General features: G+C 39.5%; 2 protein-coding genes across 3 annotated transcripts in view; one reads left to right on the forward strand and one right to left on the reverse strand.

Annotated features, from left to right (window-relative positions):
- The window catches only part of LOC145695209 (UDP-glycosyltransferase UGT5-like), a 227,318-nt gene extending 215,926 nt beyond the window's left edge, over positions 1 to 11,392 (reverse strand). For both annotated transcript variants that reach the window (XM_081772197.1, XM_081772196.1), the window contains exon 1: positions 11,265 to 11,392. The gene's annotated coding sequence lies outside the window, so the exon portion shown is untranslated. The remainder of the gene's footprint in view (positions 1 to 11,264) is intronic.
- Positions 1 to 13,396, forward strand: part of LOC145695207 (N-acetylated-alpha-linked acidic dipeptidase 2-like) — a gene marked incomplete at its 5' end in the record, with an annotated part of 124,738 nt that overhangs the window by 66,384 nt on the left and 44,958 nt on the right. The window contains 1 exon segment of the mRNA XM_081772193.1: positions 11,288 to 11,407. Within this exon segment, the coding sequence (XP_081628319.1) occupies positions 11,288 to 11,407 (120 nt within the window).

The following is a 13,396-nucleotide window of genomic DNA, read 5'->3' on the forward strand; positions in this document are numbered from 1 at the left end:
GCGTTCACCTCTGGTGCTTGGGGTCCCGGGTTCGATCCCAGCCCCCGCCAAGTGAACTTTGTGGTGGACAAACACCGTATGCGTGGGTTTTCTCGGGGTTCTCCCGTTTCCTCCCACTTTCTTCATTCCACCATTTCATTCATTACTCATCATCACCGTCTCCTTTAGCCTAACCGGCATAACCGTGGGACGTAAAACTTAAAGATTTCATTTCATTTTTTTTCGATTCACTTCTGTTTGCCTTTCGAGTTCAACTTTCAAAATTTAGGGTGGGAGCTTTTGCCCCCTAAAACCGTTTTCCCGCAGAACTTAGAAAAACCCGTATTCGTTTACTTTTTGCGTATTGTCGATACACAAAGTTATGTTGCAATTTTTCATGTCCTTGACACACATCTGACATACTAGCACTTTTGATATTTTGTGATCAAACGTTAGGGAGGTCCGTGCCGCACCCACTCCTTTTTTCCAGGAAAATAGCAAACCCATATTCCCTCATTTTATGTCTACAATGTCCGTGCACAATTTGATTCACTTCGGTTCACTTCTTTTTGCCTTCCCGGCATCAACTTTCATAATTTTGTGTGAGAGCTTTTGCCCCTAAAACCGTTTTTCCGCAGAAAAACCCTTCTCTATTTTTTTTTTTTTTGCGTATTGCCCGTACATAAAGTTTCATTGGAATTCTTCATATCCTTTACACAAATCTGATATACATTTACTAGCACTTTTGATATTTCCTGAGCAAATGTTTGGAGTGGTCCGTGCCCCACCTAACAGTTTTTTCAGCAAATACGGAACTAGAATTCCCACATTTTATTTTCACAATATGTGTGAAAAATTTCATTCACTTCGGTTCACTTCTTCTTGCTTTTTCGGCGTCAAATTTCAAACTTTTGGGGTGGGTTCATTTGCCCCCCTAAAACCGTTTTCCTGCAGAACATTAAGAAAACATATTCTTTCATTTTTTGCCTATTGTTCATACACAAAGTTTCGTTGCAATTCTTCATGTCCTATACACACATTTGACATATTGTTACAAGAACATTTATTTTTCGTGGTCAAATGTTTGGAGGGGTCCGTGCCCCACGCGGCCGTTTTTTCCAGGGAAATGCGACATTCGTATCCTCATTTTACGTATTCAATATCTGTGAAAATTTTTATTCACTTCGGTTTACTTCTGCTTTTCAGGGGCCGCCGTGGCTGAGTGGTAGAGCATTCGCCTCTGGTGCTTGGGGTTCTGGGTTCGATCCCAGCCCCCGCCAAGTGAACTTTGTGGTGGACAAATACCGTGTGCGTGGGTTTTCTAGGGGTTCTCCGTTTCCTCCCACTTTCTTCATTCCACCATTTCATTCATTACTCATCATCAACGTCTGTCTCCTTTAGCCTAACCGGCATAATCGTGAGACGTAAAGCTGAAAGATTTCATTTTTTCTTCTGCCTTTCGGGCGTCAACTTCCAAAATTTTGTGTGGGAATTTTTCCCTCTAAAACCGTTTTTCCGCGGAAAATAAAAAAAAAACAATATTCATTTATTTTTTTGTCCACACATAAAGTTTCGTTGCAATTCTTCATGTCCTTTACACACATCTCAGATACGGTTACTAGCACTTTTGATATTTCGCGATCAAAGGTTTGGAGGGGTTAGTGCCCCACCGAACCGTTACTTCCAGAAAAATACTAAAACCGTATTCCCCCATTTTATATCTACAATATCTGTGCACAATTTCATTCACTTCGGTTCCCTTCCTTTTGCCTTTCGGGCATCAACTTTCAAAATTTTGGGTTTGAGCTTTTTTCCCTTAAAACTGTTTTTTTCACAGAAAATTTAAATAAATGTTTTCCTTTATTTTTACGTATTGTCCATAGACGCAGTTTGATTAAATTCTTCATGTCCTTTACACACATCTGACATGCTGTTACCAGCACATTTGATTTTCCGTGCCACGTTCCGTGCCCCACCTAACTGTTTTTTCGAGGAAAATACGAAACTCGTATCCTCATGTTACGTTTGCAATATCTGCGCTTAATTTCGTTCACTTCGGTTCACTTCTTGCCTTTCGGACATCAAGTTTCAAAATTTTGGGTGGGAGCTTTTGCCCCTAAATCCGTTTTTCCGCAGAAAATTTAAAAAGGCCGCATTCCTTTAGTTTTTGCGTATTTTCAATACAAAATGTTCCGTTGCAATTATTCATGTCTTTTACACACTTCTGACATACTGTTACTATCAGTTTTGATATTTCGTGATAAAAGGTTTGGAGGGGTCCGTGCCCCACCCAACCGTTTTTTCCAGGAAAATACGAAACTCGTATTCCCTCCTTTTACGTCTACAATATCTGTGCACAATTTTATTGACTTTGGTTCAGTTGTTCTTGCCTTTCGGGTGTCAACTTTCACAATATAGAGTGGGGCTTTTATATTAAAACTTACGTAACTTTATGTAACTTTTTCTTTTTTATGAGATTCTTTTTTTGGGAGGTGAGGAAAGAAATGTTTTCCTCTGATATGTGTCTTTTGCCATTCATCTTTTTAAAAATGCTTAAGTAAGATCATTTTGTAACTTTTGATGTCATCCATCTCCGTCATGATAATATTATTGTCATTTTTAACAATTTGTTTTATTCCCTCATTTGCAGTCTGCCACACTGATATATTTATTACAAAATTGAGGTTTGGTCCAGCGCCTTTCGAATTCGGAACCAACCCAACCGCCGAGCTTTTTGGGTTGCTGCTATTGCAGGAAAACGAGAATTGCAGGTGGTAATGCACTTTTGGAGTCGTGTATACATCATTTAAAATTGTTAATAGATACTCGCAAACTGATGTATCCACAGTATAGCTGAAATGTCTAGCTTTAAAATGATGTATAGCACTTCACTAATCATGTTCTTATTAACCATGTATTTTATGTTTTTCTCACAAAAATTGCTTAATTTTCGGCTGAGAGGACACGCTGCTCTCATGCAGACCTGACGGTCCTGACACCTAGCGGGATTTCTCCGCGACCACTCACCTCTGTGAGGGGTTGCTATGTGAAGTTGTCATATTTTCATTGTTTTTGTTAAGTTAAAATGTTTGTCAACATACCACACACGAGAATTAACACCTATATACAATAAGACAGCTTATTTGTAAGTGTGACATACTGTCATATCTTAAAAAACATAGAAATTTTACATTTTCTCCCATGTTGGTGCAGTTTTTCCCCTCAGGACGTCGCCTGCTAAGATACCGGATGTTTATGCTCTTACATCTATCATGCATTCCTTCCATGAAGTACTGCCGGACTTGCCGCCCTGTACTGAAATAAGCCTTTTTTGATACGACACAAAAATAACACTTCGTTGTCTCAAGGAAAAGAACACCCAAGACTTAAGTGCAGCTGGTCCAGGGTTGCTAACTAAAAGTTTTAGAAAGAAGAGAATATGGATGAATCTTCAGTATGCATAAACCTGTGAAGATACATATGGGAAAATCACTATGGTCAAAGACGATGTGCACCTGTTGACTCCAAGTCGGGAGCAGCCATTGTTTAAGTTTGCTTGCTGGAGTTCGTAAGTACATGCGAAACTTCGACTACAAAGAGGTGTGATAATTTTAGAAGTTAACCAGAAGTAACACCTTTTTAGCAGCTAGCGTCACTTCCAACGGAAATTCGGCCAGCTAGAATCCAACCTCGAATTTCGCAGCTCTCCTCACCTCACCAGAGAAAAAAACGAGGAACGGAGCATTCCATGTAGAATCCTTCACCTCTGTAGATAATTTTACTTCCACAAGTAATTCTTTCAATATTGTAAAATAGACAGGACACACCTGTGGGGGAAGAGCAGGTGTCAGATGTAAACGCTGGCAACTCTGTAGCTAGCGATGCTGAGAGAGAGCGCAACGAAGAACCAGTTCCGGGAACCTCGGCTCGGCTCGTGAGCAACATGAGAGACCCCGCCCTCTCCTCATTGTTTTCAATGTTGAGGGAAATGTCGGAGAACCAGACGCGATCGCTGCAGGAGATATCATGTAGGTTAGAAAGTCAGGAGAAGAAGCAGGAAAAATCCCTTCAGGAAATTTCCCGTAAACAAGAAGAAGCAAGCCAGAGATTACTAGAGCGATTGGAGACTGCAGGGCGCGAGATCACTGTCAGCGTTCGACAGGAGCTTAACAGCAGTGTTCAGGAGTTAAACGCTCGTTTAGACGCGACTGCAGAATCTCTAAATGAGAGGTTAGCGGTGACGTGCGATGAGCTCAAGAATTCGATCCGGGAAACAGATGAGCGAGTTAGACAACTTGAGATCAGCTCAGGAAATAGGATCGAAGAGGTCACCGAGGCTCTAGGCGCAGATTTAGCCAAAGTAGACCGAGAAGTGGGTCACCGGCGTGGTGAGATTGAAAGAGTAGGGGACCACGTGACAGATGTAAATACTCAAGTGGAAGGTGTCCGTGAAAATGTAGGAGATTTAGTAGGGCGTATAGACAACGTTGAGGGAACTGTAGGACAATTACAGATCAACTTGAGACAAGTCGAGATCAGTTGAAGAGAGCAATTGATTCGAGCACGACGAGAATTCGGGCAAGAACAGCAGCTCGAAGAAGTTCGAAGTGAATGTCGGGATGGCATTCAGGAAATTCAAGAAAATGTGAGTCACGTATGTTCCAAGCTGGAACGAGAGCTCGAATCGCTGAGAGAAACGGTTCGAGACCGGACAAGCGATGTGAACACGTCTGCATCCGTCTCGAATAACAGAGCGGAATTTCCGGTTCCAGGCCCGTCGAGACAGACCCCTGAGCATTCGAGACGAGACAATAATGCAGAGCAGTCGTCTCTCCAACTGCAAAATGGACATCAAACGTGTCAATTGGCGTCCGCACTAGGTTTCTTACATCGCGACCTTACACTGCCCATTTTTTCTGGTTGTGAAAGTGAAATACAAGCTCACAACTTCCTTCAGGAGTTGGAGAGCTACTTCGAGCTTACTGGCGTGCCTGAAGACAGAAGGTTGGCCTTCTGTGGACGAGCATTCAAGGCAATATCCAGGCGTTGGTTCCAAGTAACCTCAATTAAGTGTCAGAGTTATGCAGAATTACTGAGTCACTTCCGGGCTACTTATCTAAATGAAGAAAAACTGGCGAACCTACGAGCATCGATTTTGACGTCGAGATTCGAGCCGAGGGGCAACAAGAAACCGACGGAATACTTATTAGAACTGTTACACAATAATAGTATTCTCGACCCGCCACTGCCCCAATCAGTCTTATTGCGTGTGCTTCCGAGACAACTACCGTTCTCGATTTATCGATGTATCGTCTCGTCGAAGCCACGCACCATCGAAGAGCTACTGGGAATTGTTGGAGAGCTGCAAAGCACGTACCAACCCCAGAGTAGCAACAATAGTGGTAGGAGGGGGATAAACATGTTGGAAGTTCAGGAAGTAGCTAGTGAAAAGTCACCCCCCTCACAAAGGAACAATAGGCCAAGTAACCCCTCCAGGATACGCAGAAGGCCGCACCAAAATAGGGGCCCTTATGAGCAGAGGGGTAGGAGAGGCAATCAGAACCACCAGAATAGGAGCCACAATAATGATGAAAATTGGCAACAGGCGATCGTGGCTGGAGAGTTAGAGACAGCGCGGCACCACGAGGCATGAATAGAAATAGGCGTGGTCGTGGCAGAGGTAGGAACTCTGGACACGAGAGTGGAAACGAGTACACTCAGGAGATTAATGAAGTTAGTGTGCAAGAGCAGAGGGCAGGACCATCGAGACAGCCCCAGTCTCGAAATCGCTCACGTCCGAATAGCCCTACCAGCGTGCGAAACTGAGGACATCTCGTGCGTGAACAGGGAGGCGGAGATGCAAGATGCATACTGAATATTCTGGAAACGCCTGCGATTATTACACCTGCACACGTACGTAATAATGAAAACGAGAAATGCTCATCTCATGAAGTAGACTGCGAGACGTTAGTTAAAGAAATTGAAAATATAGAAAGTAAATGTAGTCAATGTGTGGAAATCATTGAGAAGCAACACTTTTCCATGCTGCGAAAGTTGTTCGTCAAGAAATCTGTTTGATTTTGAGAAATGGGAAGGAAATTAAATTAGATAAGGAAAATTTCGATGAGACGAATGCGATTTTTCGTAACTTATTAGATTCTAGTGCAGGAAAACACCCCACCAATAATGTTATTACACTACCGGAAGTGGAGGTAGTTCTTTTTGGAGAGAAAATTTTAGCACTTCTTGATAGCGGGGCTACAGTGAATGCCTTATCAGTACAGCTGTGGGAACGCGTTAGTAAGCGAGAACCTTCTCCAGCATTTATAAAATCCACTAACATTAGGGTCAGTTCTGCTTTTGGTAGGTCCATTGCGTCACTCATTGGACAAGCCATGTTGGAAATTGAAGTAGAAGGGAAGATGTATTACACCGTAGGAATCATTGTTAAAGGGCTTAATAGAGAACTGATTTTGGGATCTCAGTTTTTCGTAGAGAGTAGAGCCGTCCTGAATTATGATCAGGGCGTGTTGCAGCTTAACCATCCCTATTCAATAAAGGTTTATTTTCGCAACATAGAGATCGAGGAAGACGATCTGATCATAAGAAAATTATCCTGGGAGTTCAACGACGATGTTAGAGAGTTGATTGGTGACAGTCCCAATGTTTGTAGTATGTGCGTGTCAAATAGAGGACCCCATACGAATGTTCAGCCTCAGTTGTTAGATGCAAGAGGATGCCGTGATAAGGAATTGGCAACACTGCGTACACGGTTGGATGATGGTAAATCCCCAACCACCGCTGAACTGGCGAATGTCGTGTACTCGCCACATGATTGGACTAAAGTTCGAACCCAGGCTACACCAGCAGAGATCAAGGAACATGTCGAAAAGTACACCGATTTAAGTAGGGATGAGAAACAACAATTGTATAACGTTCTCTATAAACACCGTGAGATTTTTGACGAGAAGCCCGGGTGTATAAAGAATTACCAACACACTATCGAGGTCACAGACGACTGACCTCTAAAAGCAAGAATGTATCCCTATACGCTGCAAGAGTTCCGAACGTGGTCAGGAGTACACTAGTAGTCATTCAGAAAAAGGTATGTGCACATGGATATTAGATGCACAAGAGGAGATAATATTTGTTTTGGAAAAGTAAAAGTCTAGCATATTTCTCGCTTTACGGTCTCAAGTGAATGGATGATAATGAAGAAGGATTATACGTACACAGGCCCAAGATATTCAGTTATGGTCATTCTGCCCGTCTCAGACAGAAGAAGAGGAAGAAGAGATACCTTCCACCTCAAGCGGTTCATTGAACGCGAAAACAACCCTCAGCAGGGTGCTAACCTTCTTGTTTGAAGGAGAAAAGAGAAAAAGGAGAAAACAGCGTTGAGGTAGAAAACCTGTTTTCGTCGCTGTACCTCACTGCAAGCACCGGAGGTAACAATACATACCTGAATTTTTTTTACAGTTAAATAGTATAGCTAGTTTCTAGGTTAGGAGTGTAATGTTTTTGTTTTCATTTATGCATACATGTATTCATTTCTGGATCCTCATTAGCTTTGAATATTTATTCTTATTGTCTATTAGTTTTGCGTATCATGTTAGTGTTTGTTTATTTGTTTTGATATTATTGTATTTTGATTATGATGTAACTAATTTTATCACAAATGTAGGAATATACAAGGATTATCGGAATAACCTTGTATATCCCTTCAGAGGGGAATAAATGTAACGTACATACATTAGCTTATGTAAATATATTAAAAGCGTGATATGCATATAATTAATTTTGCCTATAATTTACATATTCACATACACTTTCCGTATATTAATTTGCATTTAAGATAGAATAAGTAAAGGATTAGTTGTGGAAGTAATGGTGTATAGTTTATTTAATTTTTGTGTGTATTATTATTATTATTATTATTATTATTATTATTATTATTATTATGTGTGTGTATAAATGTAAGGGTAAGGATTAAATCAAGATAGAAGTTGAATTAAACACCTCGATTGAGAATAATATGTGCAGAAAGCAATGCTTTGGAAATCTTAGGAAGCTAGACGGTACATCGCATGAACCCAGCACACACACACACAAAAAAGAGCAAAGTTGGGAGATTCGTTGTCTCAAGGAAAAGAACACCCAAGACTTAAGTGCAGCTGGTCCAGGGTTGCTAACTAAACGTTTTAGAAAGAGAATATGGATGAATCTTCAGTGTGCATAAACCTGTGAAGATACATATGGGAAAATCACTATGGTCAAAGACGATGTGTACCTGTAGACTCCAAGTCGGGAGCAGCCATTGTTTAAGTTTGCTTGCTGGAGTTCGTAAGTACATGCGAAACTTCGACTACAAAGAGGTGTGATAATTTTAGAAGTTAACCAGAAGTAACACCTTTTTAGCAGCTAGCGTCACTTCCAACGGAAATTCGGCCAGCTAGAATCCAACCTCGAATTTCGCAGCTCTCCTCACCTCACCAGAGAAAAAAACGAGGAACGGAGCATTCCATGTAGAATCCTTCACCTCTGTAGATAATTTTACTTCCACAAGTAATTCTTTCAATATTGTAAAGATTTTCTTGGTATTTCGTTAGTGTAGAATATAGCTTAGGTTAGTCGCTGTATTGTGTTATTTTTGTGTCGTATCAAAAAAGGCTTATTTCAGTACAGGACGGCAAGTCCGGCAGTACTTCATGGAAGGAATGCATGATAGATGTAAGAGCATAAACATCCGGTATCTTAGCAGGCGACGTCCTGAGGGGAAAAACTGCACCAACATGGGAGAAAATGTAAAATTTCTATGTTTTTTAAGATATGACAGTATGTCACACTTACAAATAAGCTGTCTTATTGTATATAGGTGTTAATTCTCGTGTGTGGTATGTTGACAAACATTTTAACTTAACAAAAACAATGAAAATATGACAACTTCACATAGCAACCCCTCACAGAGGTGAGTGGTCGCGGAGAAATCCCGCTAGGTGTCAGGACCGTCAGGTCTGCATGAGAGCAGCGTGTCCTCTCAGCCGAAAATTAAGCAATTTTTGTGAGAAAAACATAAAATACATGGTTAATAAGAACATGATTAGTGAAGTGCTATACATCATTTTAAAGCTAGACATTTCAGCTATACTGTGGATACATCAGTTTGCGAGTATCTATTAACAATTTTAAATGATGTACATTAGAAACAGTGAAAGTGTAAATTCAGGTCAGAGGGGACAATGACCTCTGTAGGCAACCCCTTTTCTTCCCCACTTCACCCCGTCATAAGACTCGCAAAAGCTATGAGGCGAGCCCAGTTTTTTGTGTGGAAGGTGGTTTTGACAAAACCAAGGAGGCAGGGGGAAGAAAGGCAATTCGTGTCTGGATATCGGAAGAGAGGATGACTCTTCGCGCTCTAGCATAGAGAAACTTGGTTTTTGACGGACAGAGAAATTGGTGTCTCTGTTATACTAAGAGACAGTGTTAGCTACAAACATTTAAGCTCATGATATGAGCTATGTACTCAAACATTTTGTAAATACTTATACTATTAATCATACATATAGTCAATATTTATCTTAGTTCAGATATTCATCGTCAAATGTGTATATATAGTATTTCTTGTTCATAATCCTGCGTGACGAACTTCGCAACTGTGTAGTTTTAGTACAGTACAGTGGTGTACGAACATTTTTTTTATGAGCAGGATATTATAATCTGCTAAGCGAACCCGATAGTGTCATCTTCCCTTTCTCTATAAGGGTGATGAAGTTAGCTAGTCGAGAAATAGCCACCTAACAGGCTGGATCGCGTTAGGTTAGACGAAACAACCTGTGCCAAGATCCACTGCAGACACAAGATCCAGAGATTGTTAATTATTCTCTGAATATTCGACTGGAGACAAACCAGGAGGAAAGCAGAGTATTGTCATGTTCAATGTGGAAGAAAACGTGATCTCCGCGGGACCTACGTTCTGCTAAAAAGGGAAGAAAGCAGAGCCATCGGGAGCAGCAAGAAGATGACCAGGAGGACATCCAGGAGAAGAGGAGAACCATTGAAGATGCGATAAACCGTGCACGAACATTTAATCTCAATAAATCAGGCCTGAAAGTGAAAATTAACATTTCGACGAAACAATCCTGAAAATTTCAATTTTTTTTATTGTAAGTCACAGTGTATAGTGTTGCGTGTGTTATTACACCTAATTAAAAGCTTATCCAATGAATTTCGTGTGCACATCATTCTCCACAGGAAGTCTTACAAGGTATGTGATCAGTGTGATATTATCGTGTCTTTCCTTTCAGCTGCCCTGGAGTTGTCAATGTCCGGTAAAATGCGGTCTCCCAACAACCAAGTGTTGTTGTGGGAGTGAGAATTAGTACTGCCTCTAACCACCTGGAGAAACACGTAGACCTGGAACCTAGAGTCTCTGTTTTGATTTGAAATGCTATTCTAAATTACTTTCATTTTGTTCATTAAATTACTTTATCTTTTTGCTCTACCGACATTTTAAACTTAAAAGCTCTACCGACTTAGCTAGTTATTTACATATTTTTCAGAACACTAGCATTTCAAGATTAGCATATTCAAATTTATTTAAATTTTGATTTAATTTGCATAATAATTAATTAATTTTTTTTACGCTGCGGCCCTTCTCTTTACAGAAGGAGCCGGGAGAACCTCGTGAAAACCCTAAAAAAAACAGGATTTATCAATCATTAAAAAAAGTCACATAGACCGATATCGAATTCACGATTCCATGCACCAGAATTTAGCACTAGCACTGAGCTACTGAACTCTCTTAGAAGGAAAGAATTAGACCCTTCAGGAAAAGTAACAGTTTTTTTTTTAAATTTTTAATTCAGTCTTGGGATGCGTAACATATAGAGGTGATGAACCAACATTTTGTAACATTTTCTTACGACTGTATAGCTGCTATTAATGTCGCGAAATGTACTCATAGTGGGATATCACTTTTATTGATACAGAAAAGTCAAAGTTGGCACAAAATAATCCATTCATACTGGGTATGGAATTCTTCATCATTGGCTTTGCAATTTTACTTTCCGCAAACTGACGGGATGGCTCTGGATAGAATACTTATTTATGATGAGATATGATAGGAGAAAGCAGTTACCTATAACACAATTATTGTTCTGATGAATATATTCTAATTGATAGAACGCAATGATTGATTTGCATTGGACAAGAATATTCAAGCTAATTCGTAAAGATTTTAAGATTTTCAAATGCATAATGGTTTTGACTAATTTGAATTGACATACTTGGTTTTTCTTCACTTCACAAGATCGGTACGTACTGGTGGGTAACCATAGGGACACATGGGTGAACGGAGCTATAGATGCCACTTCTGGTACTGCGCCTTTCCTTGAAGTTACAAGAGTGCTTGGAGAGTCTGCCAAGAAAGGTAAGTAAAAGATAATTATTTCTTATTAATGTGAAGAATCGTGTTTTACTGCAGCAAATTACTGTATTGTTACGGTTTCTTGCATTCTTTGAATGTTATTTGACTCTTAAACGTTCAGAAGAATTAAAGTTAACATGATCCATTTTTAGTGGATTTTAACTTAGAGTTATGTATATTTAATTATATAAACACACAATGTAGGAGGAAAATTGAAATTAGATAGTTCAAAGACGTTCCATTTCCTTTTTATAAGCACAAACTATGTTTACCCAAATTACTAAAAAGTAACATATTTCCCTGCTCGATTTTTGTGACAAGTTTGTTTTGTTAATGGTGGTTAGATAGTAGTTTAGCTTCTTTTCAGCGCTTGAGTTGTATGAGACGTAGGCCTACAATTGAAGATTAAATCCGAACCATCATATGCTCAAATTTCAAATATCTCCCACCGGGAATAAAATCCAGAATCCCGTACACCGAAGTGCGCTTGCTCTAGCCACTAGAGAATTGCGAAGAGCTTGGTTTTGTTAATCTAATACATGGTATTCAGTACACAAACTTGAAAAAAAAAAAAAACACATGGGTCCATCTTTGAATAATTCTGATCTTTTTCAAGGTAGATGCCTTCTTTTGTGTTTGTTTATTTTCTAAACATTTTCTTTCGATTTACTAGTGAAATTGTATGTTTCTTCCCTTGAGAAATGTAAATGTTAACTTATATAACATGAAAAAAAATCAGTTCTATTCTTGACTTCCTTGCGAAGTTATCGAATATCTTTTGTTATTTCCATATTCATTTTCTACCCGACTTCCCTGCTCTTCTATCATATCTTGTAATTCGGCGACGCTGTTGGCGAAGGATACAATGTTGTGAGGAAAACGAAGATGAGTCAGATGTTCACTGTTGAATATTTATCACTGTTATCCCAGCTCAGCGACCGAACCACACTCAGCTCAAACAATTATTTTCTGCCATTCATAACTGTTTCTGAGTTCCACTACTATCTCGCAAGGTAGCAACCTACTTGTTTATTTATTTAAGATTTTACGGTGACAGTTCTGTTTCTTCGAAAATATCTTGTAGGAGATCAGAAAATAATCCGCAACATTTGTTGAGAATATTGGAAACACTTATTATATAATTCCAATAATTGTGGAATATAATTCCAATTCCACAGAGTTGGAATTAACATGTAATTAGTCGTAAATGGGAGAGCAGGGTTCATGTGGTTCAGATTCCTCTTAAATCTATGCTCACGATTTCATATCGCCTGAGTGCTGGAAAGTAACATTAAAGTCCAACAACTAACAATTTAGCTAAAGTTCCACTGCTAGGAGTTTTCACACCTTAACTCAATTCCAGTATTGTATTCAGTAAGTTTTAAGATTTGACGAAATATCTTTACCACTAAAGTTGAAGAATTCTGAAATGGGAAGATTAGAATTTAGAATCTGAGGTTTATGCTCTCGAACACGGTTTTTGCAAAATTAGCGAAACAATCGTTGGGATAAAATGTAACCCATTCAGTTAGGTTAAACCATAAATAACAAATAAAGTATAGGTCTAGACCAATGAAAGATCTTAAAATTATGTTTCTTTCATATGCGAGAAATACATTTTGACACTTATTTATACAAAAAAATCAAACATATAGCAGATCTTTCAAACATAAAGATGGTTATGAAAATAATGGAAACATAAACAAAATGCAATTCACATATTGTATACTGCATGAGACCATCGTTAGTCTGCAAACCATTTGTCCTGGAATGGAGGCATATAAGCAAAGAATGGTTTCCAGAGGAATGCTCTACTATTTTCCATGCATTACACCACTAAATTCCATCAGCGGATACAAGATCCGGAGTCCGAGCTTCAGAACTGACCACAGACGTCCAACAATGTTGAGGTTTGGGCATTGAACGAGCGAGGGGAGATGTAGTTCATCCCGACATTTATAGTCATAACAGAGCATTTTGGAAAATTGCAGT

This window comes from Thermobia domestica, chromosome 9 (assembly GCF_964235325.1).
Source record: "Thermobia domestica chromosome 9, izTheDome1.hap1.1, whole genome shotgun sequence".
In the NCBI taxonomy this organism is placed as follows: Eukaryota; Metazoa; Arthropoda; class Insecta; order Zygentoma; family Lepismatidae; genus Thermobia; species Thermobia domestica.